At 35.2% G+C, this 17,120-nt stretch overlaps 1 protein-coding gene across 1 annotated transcript in view; it reads left to right on the top strand.

Annotated features, from left to right (window-relative positions):
* Positions 1-303: 303 nt before the first annotated feature.
* The window catches only part of LOC108734102 (cubilin-like), a gene marked incomplete at its 3' end in the record, with an annotated part of 85,011 nt that continues 68,194 nt past the window's right edge, over positions 304-17,120 (top strand). The window contains exons 1-15 of the mRNA XM_025980154.1: positions 304-318; positions 5,587-5,772; positions 10,503-10,706; positions 11,949-12,052; positions 13,411-13,555; positions 13,653-13,794; positions 13,869-13,969; positions 14,037-14,163; positions 14,273-14,455; positions 14,539-14,682; positions 14,748-14,932; positions 16,239-16,404; positions 16,469-16,547; positions 16,612-16,717; positions 16,902-17,064. Of these exons, the coding sequence (XP_025835939.1) occupies positions 304-318; positions 5,587-5,772; positions 10,503-10,706; positions 11,949-12,052; positions 13,411-13,555; positions 13,653-13,794; positions 13,869-13,969; positions 14,037-14,163; positions 14,273-14,455; positions 14,539-14,682; positions 14,748-14,932; positions 16,239-16,404; positions 16,469-16,547; positions 16,612-16,717; positions 16,902-17,064 (2,050 nt within the window). The remainder of the gene's footprint in view (positions 319-5,586; positions 5,773-10,502; positions 10,707-11,948; positions 12,053-13,410; positions 13,556-13,652; positions 13,795-13,868; positions 13,970-14,036; positions 14,164-14,272; positions 14,456-14,538; positions 14,683-14,747; positions 14,933-16,238; positions 16,405-16,468; positions 16,548-16,611; positions 16,718-16,901; positions 17,065-17,120) is intronic.

Below are 17,120 nucleotides of genomic sequence, written 5' to 3' on the forward strand. Positions count from 1 at the left end.
GTTCATTGGAGAAAACTCCACGAGGAGCATTCGCCGAATTGCAGTACTGTAACAAGTATCTTTGAGTACACGAGAGCATTTGAAGAGAATGTTTCCTTGGAGGTGGGTAGCCTGTTTTGGTCCAGTGGCATGCCAGCCCCCCCCCCCGTTCACTTTACTTATGGGGTCTTGAAAAGGCATTGTTATATACGCCCTTGGGACAAAATTCGACAAACGAACGGTGAGCAGTGAAAAGTGGTCAGTGGCTTATTGTGGGGGAGGACGCCATTAGTAGCAATACCAATCCAGGGACTGCGAAGCGGAATGACTAAGTTCTCGGTAGGGCAATCACTCGGCCCAGCCGGGGGACAACCAATCCAGCTGCGTAGGAAAACATGTCGATTAATTCATTCAAAAGGAAACGCTGTTATTGACTAATACAGAGCCAGCCAAATTCTCGACCGATCAATTCCCCAATCAACTATCAATAAAGAAGTTATCTCAAACTGTAATATAGAGCCAGTCAATTTCTTCTATGCCACAGTCAATTAAGCTAGTATCCCTCTTCCTTATAACGGTGAGTGCAATGTCAGACTGATCTCTCCTTGGGTCCTGTGGGACATTTATACTGAAATGTGTATGAAATAGAATGAAATCAAACTAAAGATATGAGAAGTTATATCTCTTTTCTTCTACCTAAGCAGAAAAGCACCTACCTTTCTTGTATTCTCGAGTGCAGAGGTTCGCACTCTCGGCGACCTGCCTCTTATCCTCTACAACCCCGAATACCTCTAATTTCTAGTTACCTTGCGAGAAGAACTTCTTTTTCTTCCTGTAACTTGCCTACAAATAGCTTGATCTCAACTTGCCTAACAGATAGCTCGATCTCAGCTTTCCTACAGATAGCACGATATTGCTCGTGATCGGATACGAACCAGATGGGGTTCCAAAGTTGACAGAGAATGTACGATTTTAAGATGCGTTTTCTTTTTAGTTTACTCATTAGTAGAGAAAAATTATCCTAAAATTATAAAACATTTACTGATTTCGTATTAACCTAACCAATATTTAAAAGTCAAATGGCGTAATAAAGTCTAAGTACAAAGAAATTATTTCTCTGGTGAAGAAATCTCAATTAATAATCTATTTGGAATCAATTAAATTACTGTCGCTGTAGAATAAACTAGTTGATTCAAGAGAAGTTGAGAACGGGTGTAGTTGTACCATGATATTGGATTTAATGGGAACCTTATTGACTACTAACGCCTATTAAAACTCCTCCACGATCGCATATTAGACCTTGCCACCTCTTGGCGACGTTTTCTGTATATATTGTAGTTAGTAAATGTTAGTCAGTAGAGTTAATAGTGTGAGGTTTAAACCAGGTCTTAATGAAAATTATTATGTTGGGTATATACGTCATTATATCTCAAAAATAATTAATTTATTATATAAAGCCTCACATTTTGCGAGCAGTAGATCGTCGATTACTGTTGACTTATTGCTAATTTTTCTTAGTTTATCATTATCGGTCTTTACTTGAACGGTAAGCAACGAAAAGCGTTCTAAACAGGATCTAATGTTGAAGATGATACTTTGAAATTTAACAATATGCAATAAACTTGTTTCTTAAAAGAAGATTTTTCATTACAAATATCCGAGATGGTTTACATCTGAACTCAACAACCTGATAATTGAAAAGAAGAAACTGCACAAAATTAGGGTAAAATATGAACTAGATAGTGACTATATTAATTTTAATAAAGTTGGAGGCTTGTGTATAAGTAAATCCAGAAAGTGTTATAGAGAGTATATTGACAGTTTTGAATGCCCAATTACAAAAAACATCAGAATTATTTTAATAATAAAAACTATAATGGTTTTCCAAATAAGATGCATTTAAATTGTAATCTAGTTGAAAATACTGACAATATATTAGATTTGTTTTCTACATTTTTTGAAAGTGTTTATAAGCGTTCTTCTACCTTTAGTTTTGTTTTTTATAACTCAAATGTAAATGATTTTGTTAACTGATCAGTCTTATGTTAAGGCTATTGACAGTTTAAACAACACGCAATCTGTTGGACCTGGTCTATTGTCTCTAATATTCTCTAAAAATTGTAAACGCAATATCAGTAAAGTAAACTTTTAGCATTTCCATTTAATAGCTCTTTATCACATCAGATTTTTTCTAAACATATGAAAAGTTCTTTTGTTACTCCAAATTTCTAGAACGACGTAAGATCTAATATACGCAGTTTGTAGAATTTGTTATTATTTAATGACTTTATTATAAATAGTTTGAAATGTGGAAGTCAGGTTGATCTTATAATATAATATCTTAACTGCTATTAACACAGTGGATCATGGGTTGTTATTCTTGTAGCTGCAGAGGTTTGGTGTAACAGATAGTTTAACTGACTGGTTTTAGTCTTATTTAGCTGAAAGAGAGTTTATTGTAGTAAGATATAATCATTTTACATCCAGATCGTTTTTAGCAACTTCGGGTGTTTATTGGCTATTATATTTGACCCTTTACTATTTTTAAACTTTGTAAATTATTTACTTAACTGTGTCACTGACTGCGGTTCTTTTATACGTAGATGATGTGAAGATTTTTGAGGATGCCTGTAGGTTGCAAAATGACTTGAATAAGGTTGAATGATGGACAAATGATAGTAACTTAAATCTGAATAATATTAAAAAGTGCATTATGCCATTTCATACAAATAGAACTTTTACATTCCGTAATTATAGTATTTACAATGTAGTATTGAATAGAGTTGGAATAATTTATAATAGTCATTTTTATTTTAAAGATCACATTAGATCTATTGTTTCTCAGTTCAACAGANTTAATATATGTACTATATTTAAGACGGTTTGTCAGTAAAGAAGTCTTCGCTGGGGATATACTGCAATTTCATTACTTCTAAATTAGTAACAAACCTCTTATCCTACGATTGTGACACACTGACCTAATTCTAATCGACTGACTACATGTTATACATAGAATACATTAAAAGAACAACAAAACTATTAGGCTGGTTGTAATATAAACATCGTCAATCACACTTAATCTAATCCAACAAATAACAAACAATGAATCAGTGCAAAATTACAGAAAAAATACAATACGAATTGTGCTAAGTACCAGCTTATTGAATACGACCTTGCATCGTCGCATTTTTTCTAGGGTCGGCATTACCTTTGCCTGTACTTTCAACTACAGTTTTCTCGAAAACGGTGAATTTCAGACTTACAAACATCATTTCTTGCAAGGTTATTACTTATTTGAGAAACACCCTGTATAAACCAGTAGTTTGAGAAGTAAATTTGTGATTTTACTTATAAGGTGCAAATGTTCAAACGGGTGGCACGGTATTCACTGCACTGAAAGGTCGACTGATTGTAATTCCGGATCATCAGCTGAACTTTGTGGCCACGGTACGTGCATAAATGAAAATAGTGCTGAAGGATATAAGTGTATATGTGAACAGGTATGAACAAAATAGACTTCATTGTTTTTGTAACATGGCATAAGTTGAAAGTTTTTCTCGGTAATTGAGGTAACTGATGTATGATATTATCTAATATAAAACAAATTATTTCAGTACCATATACAATGACCATTAAGTATAGGACAGTTGCACACATAGAACTGTCTACAGAATGAGGAGAATCCCATTAGCAACTTTTCCTAAACATAAAAAATAATTTTTAATGACATTATACGTTTTCACCTCAAACAATGTTACCACATAATTTGATGGGAGTATGTCATTGTTGGTTAAATGAGCATATATTATATAAAATATTTGCATTTATTTTGAACAGAACAAGTTAAATATATTTGAAAATGGCAGGGCTAATCTTTACACCAAATTTTAACAACATTAGGATACCACTCTTTTGTTCTTTCTTCGAAGGTTATTGGACGTCCTTCCAATTAGACTTGTAGTTGAATTGTAGTTCAATTCACTGACGTAGTTCAATAAATCTTCTTCAATGAAGTGAACTAATTCCCTAGTCTAGTTCAGTAGTTCATTTAGTTCAGTTCTCAGAATGTAGAGCATGCAAAACGTCCAATAATACAATCGAACTGATATATTTTGAACCCATATTTTCAATTCATTTTACTCATGTATTTTCAAATTTTTCGTCCCCACTTCCCACTTCTTATACCAAACTTCTCTTACATTGCTCAGCCAATGAAAAAATAGATGCGCAAAAGCAAATTATATACGTTTTATATTCAAAATCGGCGCGTAACTACTTCTCAAAGATTTACGCAGTTTTTTCTGATTTGTCTGTGACTGCCACAAAATGAGGATAGAGGAGAGTTGAAAATACATGAGTCGAATAGTCCCGATAGTTTGAAAATACACAAGTCCTACTGTACAAGATGTAAACTACTGAACTATAATTCTTTCAATTGCTGAACTACTTAACTCGGCTCAGTTGAAGTGAGCCGTTCTTGTGAACGATTCGTTCATGAGTTACACAACTCTACTTCCAACTCTACCGGTTTCAATTAGAATTCAATCTTTTTTCTTATATGTATATAAGAGAGGAAGGTTACTGGATGCAATTGAAAAAAAAACTAAGAATTTTATCTTTAGGAAATAACCTAAAAACAGTAATAGAAAAGACCTATAATTATTTTAGAACGTTTCACAACCTTTTTTAAATATCACTACGTATGTAGGTATTTGGCTTTCTTGAGAAATTTCTATGTTTGAAGTTTGAGTATGAAGCCATTTCTAAGAACACTGAGTGTGCGTGTTCCTTCAAAAAAATCGATATCCTAAAAAGGCGAAATAGGTATCATTCAAAAAAGTGTATACCGTTTTCTGTGTTTTATCAGTAAAACGGTAATTATAGGAGTAATATTTTAATATACATCATTTGTTCTAGAACGAACGTGGAAGCAATGCCAGAAAAACAGTTATCAATAGAAGAATATCGCTTCTTAACGGCAAAGTCCGCAGACTAATAAGATTATTAAATATAGACGAATGTGCAAGTAATCCTTGTCGGAATGGTGCTAATTGTAAAGACATTTACAATGGAGTATTATGTTTTTGTACTGACGGCTGGGAGGTATGAAACTAAATATTTTTGTTTTATTGGATAGACCTGATCTACTTAGTTATTATATGTTTATACTAATTTTGAGAAATGATTATTCCATTTCGTGTACTGAAGCCACACCGTTTATCCATTAATATTCATTTTTTTTTCAATTTAGACAGTTTTTTGTCTAATAAAATAATTCGAAGTGGTCTGTATTCTGTCGAAACTGCCAGACGCGGATCGCGATTTCGATCTTTTTGGATCTCATCAGCGCGTCGCAGGCAGNTTTCACAACCTTTTTTAAATATCACTACGTATGTAGGTATTTGGCTTTCTTGAGAAATTTCTATGTTTGAAGTTTGAGTATGAAGCCATTTCTAAGAACACTGAGTGTGCGTGTTCCTTCAAAAAAATCGATATCCTAAAAAGGCGAAATAGGTATCATTCAAAAAAGTGTATACCGTTTTCTGTGTTTTATCAGTAAAACGGTAATTATAGGAGTAATATTTTAATATACATCATTTGTTCTAGAACGAACGTGGAAGCAATGCCAGAAAAACAGTTATCAATAGAAGAATATCGCTTCTTAACGGCAAAGTCCGCAGACTAATAAGATTATTAAATATAGACGAATGTGCAAGTAATCCTTGTCGGAATGGTGCTAATTGTAAAGACATTTACAATGGAGTATTATGTTTTTGTACTGACGGCTGGGAGGTATGAAACTAAATATTTTTGTTTTATTGGGTAGACCTGGGGTACTTAGTTATTGTATGTTTATATTAATTTTGAAAAATGATTATTCATTTGGTGTTCTGAAGTCACACCGTTTATCCATTTATATTCGTTTTTTTTTCAATTTAGACAGTTTTTTGACTAGTTCGTTAAACGAAAAGCTACTTAAGGTAGTCCAGTCGAGATTTAAATTTTAAAATCAGTGCTTGAATAACAGGTTATAAAATAAACTAATTATTATTTTAAAATTCCAAGAAGAAAACTAATAATTTTAGCGCACAATAAATTTAACAAGATAACCTATTAAAATGTCTTATTGCATAACAAATAATTTCATCTCTACAGTTATTAGTCATGCGTCTACTAGAACCGTTAAGATGAATTTGAATCATCTTAATTTAAAAATAAAATGATGCAATTAATAGAAAAAAGTTATTCATATTCCATACTTCCGATTACACAATTCAAAACTGTTACGCATTCTAACTGTACCCAAGTTGCTGAGCTATAACCTGGTATTAAAGTCGTATGCCGCCTAGTTATGTCAAGTGTCGTTACGTTTTAGTATTTAGGGTACCTGGTACTCAAATGTACCGATCTCGTTAAGTTAATCCAGTGGATCTACAGATTCTACGCACCTACTTTCTACCGGGTACAAAGTACCTACCTGGTTACCAATCTATGATCTATAATTCTCATCACTCAATAGAGCAATGTAAGTATACATATACTTATTGGATGGAAAGTACTAAAACGTCACCGATATGGTCTAGTACATAGTAAGATGCATAAGACATGAAAAAGTCTTAAATCATATTTACAATGGGGCAGGTACAAAAGTGGATAAGGGTCCTTTCTCGACCAACACGATACGATTCGATTCAGGTGGAATCCAACATGATATTTGCCGTAGCGTAGGTACACAAACATTACGTAGCGCTAAGAAAAAAAATGTTTGTTTTATCAGTCTGCTGTTAAATTTTTTTGCGTCACTAACAATATTCAATTCTGTTAACAATCTATACAACAGTCAACACAAAATGATATTAATCAAACATGATTTGCCCATAATGGCCATACTGTGAATTTTTTGGGCCATTTGACTTGAAAAAGAAAACAATTGAATATCGCCGCGATTTGTTTCATCAGTCTGCGGAAACACTCTAAATGGTGACAGTTAAAAGATTAAAGTCTACAAATAATTTGTTTTTAGCCGACCTCGTTAAAATCGCGACATAGTGCAACAGTTAGCTCAGATACATTTACATATACTAGTGCAAGCTGCTAAACTGATTTTTTGCCATAAGAACCATGTGAATATTGTACTATAAATAGCTGCTGAATAAGGTAGCCCCTTTCGTGCCCTGCAACCCCGAACTGTGGCTCGGCATGATCGAAAATCTTTAAATCCACGAAATTTGGGTGTGTACTAGGCAACCCTAACCCTCGCTACAGAGTGGAAGTGCATGAAATCATTGTGAACCCTCTACGACTGAACTATATGCCTCCATCAAAGCAGTACTTATTCGTTGCTGGGAATTTCTCAATAATTGGGCAATAGGAAACCAATATAATTTCAGCACCAGAGCCGGCGCCACCACAATACCGGGCAATCTACCGCGATATATTTGATTAAATCGTCTCCCCTTTCATATTTAAATCATCGTAACCATAACAGAAAAGGAACTGGATGAGGTTGCAGAGGTACCATATTCCATCATTGTGGCGATCCATAGCCATAGCTAGTCCCACGACCAGTTCTAATCGGAAACGATGCAAACATTAACCAACATGATACACCCCCTCCAGATGGATCTGAAATACCTGAAACGACACATGGCGGGAACATATAAGCTTTGATCCCGTTCCAATTCACACAGTTTTCTTTTCCAACGGCGGTCCAACAGCAATAGTACGTCAAATCGTCAAGCACAAGGCGCGCAAATATATCCCACTACATCAGATGATATCGAACAATCGACTAAGAAATTAATGACAACGAGTGAGGTTCGCTAAACGCAACGACACCTTTTTGTCACAGACAGAACCACACGCAAGAGTTGCTGATATCTGCGAGTATTCCGCGTCACTGATACTTGGGTCACATTAGAAGTCCGCATACACGCAACAAGTAACTGTGACTGGACGCATGTGCAGCTACTTTTGTCACAAACACAAAATTCGCCACTTACATTGTACCACGAGTTACTGCAGTAGCTTTCGTCAGTGATACGGCCCAACAGTCAAGTCACTTCTTCCAATCATTCAATAAGGCATTACATTAACACTACCTATGGTCCCACACCGACCACGAAGTTTAGCTCCGGACTATTTCACTGCAACCAAGATTAGTGGTTTTACGCATTCTTTGTCAAACAAAACAATTTTCTCCACAATGGATATGGTTCGAGCCTATAACCAGATTTTGGTCGCAGAATTACTATACATAAATTTCAGCTAAACGTTTCAACGTTTAATCGACGAAGTACTACAGACTTAGACTTTGACTTCTGTTTCGTATCAAAAATCAGAACAGTACAAACAACATTTGTATATTACATTTTATATATTCGCCTACATTCCTACGGGATATTACTTAATTAAGCGAAATGCAAATTTAATAAAAAGGTTTCATTTATAGGTTACTGTGTGTCTGCAAATTTACCGTACAGAGTAACAGTGTTCTATCGAAGACGACGCTAATGTAACAAATTTGCTTCATTCGATGCGGTGGTTGTTAATGGTAATGGCGGGGAGTTTTCGGGTTCTACGAGAGAGAAAAATTTCTTTCGACTTGGCCTCATTAATGGAGTTTCCATCTTCCAATCTACCAATTTAGTGGCAGGGCAGAAACTTGTTAATTTTTGCGAAGCACTAGAGAAAGGTTTGGGTGGAGTTTATGAAGCGTAGAGCGCTGTGGCGATCGAGGGATAGAACGGCATGTCTGCGAAGAAAAGGTTGAACAGCAAGGTGACAGCTTGGAGCCTTGGGGGACACCAGCCGTGACGGGTTTGTTTGGGGATAATGCAGAGCCTACGCGGACACGAAGGGTTCTATCTGAAAGAGTAACCCCAATTAGGAAATGTGGGGTGTTGAGGGCGATAAGTTTGGTTATAAGACCTTCGTGCCATACTCGGTCGAAGGTTGGCTGGATGTAGAGCAGAAGCATAGAAGTGCGACGGCCCTTGTTTAGGTTGTCAGAAATGTGTTCGGAAACACGGAAAAGTTGATGGCCAGTACCCTGCTGTCTGCGGAAACCGTGTTGAAACTCGGGGAGAAGGTTGTTCGCTCCATGTGGTCGAGAAGCCGATCCAAAAGGATAGATTTAACTACATTGCTCAGTGAACTGAGAGCTGAGGGGCTTCCCTTGTTTGGGGAGACAGATGACGGTGGCTTCTGTCCAGACCGGAGGGAAGTGGTTGAGCCGCATGATAACGTTTGTGATGTTGCAAAATGACTTTTAGGACATAGGACACTAAAGACAGAGAGAGTCTATGAAAATTGCAGCTTTTACTCTTCTGAAATGAAAACGGAGCCGTTTTGTTTTAGCGGCGGGAAGAGCGGATCACTTTCCGAATGCATTTGGGATGTGTTTTAGCCTGAGCAATATAATCGTCGAAAGTGACGCTGCAAAATTCGGCTAGTTCTCGCTGGAGGGCGTTAATCTCGGCGCGGTGTGCGGGATCACAGTGTTTTTTCCACAAACGGCGGGTTTGGTTTTTCCTCTTGACAATGGCAAGAATGTCTGCGGGAAGGTGTTTCTCTGGTGAGGAAGAGGGGCAGGAGATCGTGGAGAGCTCAATAGCGCTGGTGATCTCGTTTGAAAGGAGAGTGATAGCTTTGTCGAGTTCCACTTTTGTGCTAATTGAAGTGCGGAGATGTAGCCAGTCTAGCGAAGTTGTAAGGTTTGCAGGGTTGAGGGTTGGGCGACCGACTTTTATTAGGGCTGGAAGGTGGTTGGAGCTTAGAGCGTCGAGAACGGTGGGATAGGCAGAAAGATTGACATTTTTTAATACGAAGATGTCAAGAATGTCAGGAAGTTGATTGTGGGAGGCGGGGAGGTACGTAGGATCTGAGGGCGCTTCAACGGCAAGGTTTAGTTCAAGGACTTTGACAAGAAGGGAAATGCCTTTTTTGCTAGTGTGCCGGCAGTCTCAGGAGGCGTGTTTGGCATTGAGGTCACCTGAGACGATCGTCATGGCATTAAGGGGGAGCAGGAGGGAGAAATCCGAAAAATTTAGTTCAGATGGGGGTATTAAAGGAAAATGATTCTGAGGGCGCCGGAAGTGAGAGACATTTCAATGCCAACTGCATCTAAAGAATTAGTGACCAAAGAGATGGGCCTGTGTTTTAAAGAATTCCTGACTAGGATGGCTACGCCACCGCTTCGGGAGTTTTCACGGTCTTTTCTATGTGAAATTTGGAAGGAAAAGTTTCACTTTCTACGATAACTGAGGATTCTGTTCTCAATAATAGGATTTAATGACAGTAAATTACTTTATTACGTTAGTTTCTTTTGGGGTGTGTATGTCTTTAAAATATATTTCCTTATCAATACTGAAAGAGCGCCTTGCAATTCGTTATTTGGTAGTAAACCTTATGATATGCTGTTTCTATCCTTTAAATTTTTTGATATGAGCTTAAGACAATAGGCTATAACTAGTTTTAATTTATTTAATGTATTGAAATGTACGTTAATGACTTTTGATCAGGGACGTCGCTATCCTCGAATTGTGGAGAAGGATGGTGTAATTTGCTTAGAGAAGGACAATGTGGACCATTCTACCATAATTTACACGATTTTAATAACTTTGGTTCTACACCTCGCGATATTAGATCTGCGGGGCTCTCCTTTGATCCCACGTGAAACCAGCATTTACAAAAGGACAGTCTTTGAATTTCAGCTACTCTGTTGGTAACGAGTATTTTCCAATTTGATTGTGGACTTAATACCTAAAATAATGTGATGGTGGAACCAATATGTAAACTTAGTGAATCTTGTACCTGTTGCAATAATTGTACAAATATTACGGTACCACATAACCTCATAATTCTAAGCGATGAAGAGGAACCCCTTTTAATGGGACTATGCGGGATTTTGCACATAACAGTGATACCATAAAATATCCTTAGTATCTTGTAATCAATCTTTAAATTTTAACCAGCCGGTATTGACTGATCCTACGCTAATTTAGCTTGACAATGGTTTTGTATTATTAATTTAGCTATTGTTACTACATATAAAAGATTCCAAAAAAGCCGGCTTCTATAAGTACACAGTTTTTCTCGGTAATTGAGGTAACTGATGTATGATATTATCTAATATAAAACAAATTATTTCAGTACCATAACTGTTCAGGCATGATATGAATTTGAGATTCACTTTATGTTGTATGTTTCATGTAGTTTCTGCGATACCACCTATTCTTGAATTGCATTCAATTCTTTTTAATTTAAACATGTGTTAGTAATAAAGAACTCTACATTTTTGAAAATTTCCTTGATTATCTTTTACCTTAATGCACGCAGTCAATAGAACTGCTAGATTGGTATGTGATTCATCAATGAAAGAGTTTGAAAATAACAATTGTGTTGTGAATGATGAATTATCGGAGGCGCCAGACGAACTTGGCAAGTATCTTAATTCCTTTCATTATTGTTGTCCAAATCTATAATGGTATTGTTTCTTTTGTGACACGTTTATATATTTGTGAATAACAATCTTCAATAATATGATTTTTTCTCAAACTATTTATGGAGAAAGTAAAGTATTTAATTTCTGAAATACACTCATTTATATTTAATTTTACGAATGATTCGCAGAAATAAATGGAGTGATTAGAATTTTTGCAAAAATGACAGTATGTTGTTGGTGTAGTTATACAGAACTTTGAATTATTATTATGATTTGCGTGATATACCTTAGCGTTAATTACGTTTTCAAAAATTATTTGGTATTAAATTTACTAATATGCTTGTGTGCTTTCTATATGCATATTTTTAAAACACATTGACCGTAAAAATAGTGAAATTAGTTAATCTTATTTCATCACCTATTTATAGGTACCTCACTTCATCAAACGTTGAACCTTTGATTTGATATTGTCAAGCGAATAATTTATTCAAAAGCCAATACTAACACTTATTTTCAAATACAGGGCTTATATTGTGAAAATGACATTAATGAATGTCAACGTTTCACTCATACAGACTTAGGGTGCCAGAATGGAGCTACATGTGTGAATACTCCTGGGAGTTATGAGTAAGTATTTATATTAAAATTCCCTGCCTATAAGGTGAAGTTTTCTTTAATGAATGTGGGTTAATAAATTTCANTGTGGACATTGTCCTGCAGGTATAATTACTAAGAAAATAGAATCGACAATTTAGATACTACTGTATGATTATTTCTGTTATTTTTATTTTAAGGGTATACTGGAAATGGTTTTTATTGTGCAGATATTGATGAATGTGCAATTTTTAATGGTGGCTGCAGCGTTTCTCCTACTGTACAATGTATAAATACACAGGTAACATTTCTCTTTCTCAGCTATACCTGTTATACATACTTACACATACTTTACTTTAATATTTCAGGGATCAAGAATATGTGGTCCATGCCCTCCTGGCTATGTTGGAGACGGTTTTTCTTGTAGCTATCGAGGCATATGTCATGTAAATAATGGCGGATGCCATTATTTGGCTCAATGTAGAGATAACCCAAGTAATGCCGTTTTCGTTGCTTTCCTTTTAAATTTATTACATGCAAATCTATCATCCAGTTTCGTAATTACTTCCGATGTTATCATACCCATGTCTATTAATTCTTTCAGGAATAAGTTCTACGTTTGTAGAGTGTTTTTGTCCTGAAGGCTTTGTAGGATCAGGAATTGGACCTAATGGGTGTACAAAAAGAACTGGTGGAGATCCATGTTCATCAAGTCCATGTTTATATGGAACCTGCGTTTCCCGAGATGAAAATACGTATGAATGTCATTGTACATCTCAGTTTGAAGGTATTCATCAATTTTTTTGATTTTGAAACTATGATTAGCACTTTATAATTATTCTTATACACAATTTATTGTACTTTTTTAAGGGCGAAATTGTGATAAAAGAAAGAATCCCTGTTCTCCCAATCCATGTTTAAATGGGGCTTCTTGCATACAAGTTTTCAACATCTCCTTTGTTTGCAACTGTACTGCTTCATTTACGGGACCGTTATGTAACCAAGAAAAACAGGGTAACTGATTTATCCGATACAAAAAAAGGAAATCTCTTAAATTTATTGTAATTTATTTTAATTAGCTTGTGGTGGAAGGTTAACTCATGAATTTGGAACATTGGAATATCCTCCACCTGGTGCATCATTAAGTAATCAAAGGAGCAACTGCGCGTGGTTAATTGAAACTAAACAAAATCTTACCCTAAATATAGTTTTTGATAAATTTAACGTATACAAGAGCGTTGATTGCCAGACAGATTGGTTGCAGGTAGGTAACAATATNCGGTGAACTTTCAGACTTACAAACATCATTTCTTGGAAGGTTACTACTTATTTGAGAAACACCCTGTATAAACCAGTAGTTTGAGAAGTAAATTTGTGATTTTACTTATAAGGTGCAAATGTTTAAACGGGTGGCACGGTATTCACTGCACTGAAAGGTCGACTGATTGTAATTCCGGATCATCAGCTGAACTTTGTGGCCACGGTACGTGCATAAATGAAAATAGTGCTGAAGGATATAAGTGTATATGTGAACAGGTATGAACAAAATAGACTTCATTGTTTTTGTAATATGGCATACGTTGTAAAACACTCTTTATAGAGTTTGAATCTAATATCTATATACCTATTTAAGGGTTGGAAAAGTGATAAAACAAATCCAGCTTGTATAGTGGATGTTGATGAATGTTCGCTGGACAAGCCATCATGTTCCATTAATCCTCTAGTCGCATGTATTAATACCCCTGGTTCTTATATATGTGGACATTGTCCTGCAGGTAAAATTACCAAGGAAATGGAATCGACAGTTTAGATACTACTGTATGAGTATTTCTGTGATTTTTATTTTTAGGGTACACCGGAAATGGTTTTTATTGTGCAGATATTGATGAATGTGCAATTTTTAATGGTGGCTGCAGCGTTTCTCCTACTGTACAATGTATAAATACACAGGTAACATTTCTCTTTCTCAGCTATACCTGTTATACATACTTACACATACTTTACTTTAATATTTCAGGGATCAAGAATATGTGGTCCATGCCCTCCTGGCTATGTTGGAGACGGTTTTTCTTGTAGCTATCGAGGCATATGTCATGTAAATAATGGCGGATGCCATTATTTGGCTCAATGTAGAGATAACCCAAGTAATGCCGTTTTCGTTGCTTTCCTTTTAAATTTATTACATGCAAATCTATCATCCAGTTTCGTAATTACTTCCGATGTTATCATACCCATGTCTATTAATTCTTTCAGGAATAAGTTCTACGTTTGTAGAGTGTTTTTGTCCTGAAGGCTTTGTAGGATCAGGAATTGGACCTAATGGGTGTACAAAAAGAACTGGTGGAGATCCATGTTCATCAAGTCCATGTTTATATGGAACCTGCGTCTCCCGAGATGAAAATACGTATGAATGTCATTGTACATCTCAGTTTGAAGGTATTCATCAATTTTTTTGATTTTGAAACTATGATTAGCACTTTATAATTATTCTTATACACAATTTATTGTACTTTTTTAAGGGCGAAATTGTGATAAAAGAAAGAATCCCTGTTCTCCCAATCCATGTTTAAATGGGGCTTCTTGCATACAAGTTTTCAACATCTCCTTTGTTTGCAACTGTACTGCTTCATTTACGGGACCCTTATGTAACCAAGAAAAACAGGGTAACTGATTTATCCCATACAAAAAAAGGAAATCGCTTAAATTTATTGTAATTTATTTTAATTAGCTTGTGGTGGAAGGTTAACTCATGAATTTGGAACATTGGAATATCCTCCACCTGGTGCATCATTAAGTAATCAAAGGAGCAACTGCGCGTGGTTAATTGAAACTAAACAAAATCTTACCCTAAATATAGTTTTTGATAAATTTAACGTATACAAGAGCGTTGATTGCCAGACAGATTGGTTGCAGGTGGGTAACAATATTTTGTTAGCTACTTAAATAGTATTATTAGTACATTAAGCCGATTCAGTAGTGCAAGGAAAATTTTTCAAGGAAACGCAACATAAGGGTAATCTAAAGAAAAAGCGGATACATAATACCCCAAATTAATTTGAACTGTTCACTCTCTTTCGCAATTCTTATCATTCACATCATGTATACATCATTCTCTATTTTCATACAGAGAGATTATCATTTAAACATGTATAAATTAAGGTTCATTGAACAAAGTAGTCGTTTTCGGAAAATAACTTCGTATAGTCTAGTAGCGATGAGGATTTTTTATGTATTATTTTTCTAAGTGTAAAGGATTGAATTCTCCATAAAAATAATTCCCGAAAGCACCTGTACTCATAAGGAATTTGTTTCCCAAACGAAACATATTCAAAAACCCGTTTTTGAGATAAGTGGTAAAAACCGTTATCTTCAAAATACAACTGATATTAAACAAGACTCGCTAGTACTAATTAATTATGTCATATAACAATACTAAATGTCAATTATTAGAAATTATTTCTTCTTCTTTCCTAAAGCATCTATACAAAACCTGCGGATCTTTACACTTTAAAAAAAATAAATAGATGCGTTTTGAGTGAGAAATAACGGAATCAAATGTTAAACGAAAACTTATAATTCAGTCAAGAAATAAAGATATAAAAGACTATAACCTTTACTAGCAAAATCTGCAATATTTTGTAAATAAAGTATAAAATACTTAAACGCTATTGAAACATTACGGGTTAATTTCGTGTTCTTCAATCACAATCCATCTGTTCATTGATTTTTAACAATGAACTTAAAAATTTCTACTGCCGCGGTACACACGTACTGTTATACTGTTGGATAAACAACACAAACACGTAAAATGGTCATACGGTAGACATGTTTCACTTGAAAATTAAACTATTTTTCAAATATTTGTTTAAAATATATCATACCCTAATATAACTAACCTAAGTAACAAAGATTATATAAATGTTTACGGAGATATTTTTCTATAGCTTCTGAGAAATTAGAGCAAGCGGTTTTCACGCCCTGGGTGACCAGAATGATTAATGATCACCGAAAGTACCTAAAATGATCACTATTAACTATAAGAACTTTATCTAAATTGTCCAAAATTTTTCCTATTTTCAGTAACGGATACTTCCTTCTCGATTAGTTTGCAATAAGGTGTCTTATTTTTTTCCTTGCTATTTATACGAGTGAATTCGTATCGTCTTAAGGAAAGTATTTTGTGAGTTACGCAAAATGATCACTGAGATTTTTATTTTAGATACATGATGGGGCAAACACAGCCGCTCATTCCTTGGGTCGTTTCTGTGGGGATACCCTTCCAGCAAATGGAAGAATTACCACTTCCCACAATAGTGTTTTCATGTGGTTGAAATCAGATCATTCAAATAGTAACTTTAGGATAACATGGAATAGTTCTGTACCAGGTAAAATTTTTCAATCGAGTGTTTATCATAATTTTGTAATTTGGTGATATATTTTTAAATTTAGCTTGTACCGACTACATAACTTTTACTTCTCATGGAGTTCTACAATCACCAGGATCGCCAGGAAATTATCCTCTAAATAGGTAAATTAATAGTGTATTTTAATACGTTTTCAATGTGAACATTTTGGTACTACTTCGTTTTTAGAGAATGTGAATGGCACTTGAGTGCTCCTCCAGGGAAACGAATCGAGTTCCATTTTTTTAAATTGGATATTGGCCACGAGACAAACTGTACAGGAGATTATGTAGAGGTACGTAAGCACCACTATTGACAGGCAAAACATTTCGTAATTTTCAAAAGGTGTACGTTGTCAAAAAGACGTACGTTTTATAAAAAGCTTAAATCTGGTTCAATATGTTTGAATATGAACTGTAGTATTATGGAAGGAGTTAACGATAATTCGCAATTTTTCTTATAATCGTTGTGCATTTTAGTTTCTAGATAGTTCTACATCGTTAAAACGACGACTAGCTAAATACTGTGAAACATCTCAACCAGAGCCTCTAACATCCTTTGGTTCAGATGTGGAAGTTCGTTTTCATTCAGACGAAGTTGGATCTCATTCTGGCTTTCAGATATCATATACAGCTATCGAAAGTACCTTGATGATAGTAATAGTGTGAATGTAATCTATTAATTACATCCCATTTCGT

The sequence above is a fragment of the Agrilus planipennis genome, unplaced genomic scaffold, assembly GCF_000699045.2.
Source record: "Agrilus planipennis isolate EAB-ADULT unplaced genomic scaffold, Apla_2.0 scaffold99, whole genome shotgun sequence".
Lineage (NCBI taxonomy): Eukaryota > Metazoa > Arthropoda > Insecta > Coleoptera > Buprestidae > Agrilus > Agrilus planipennis.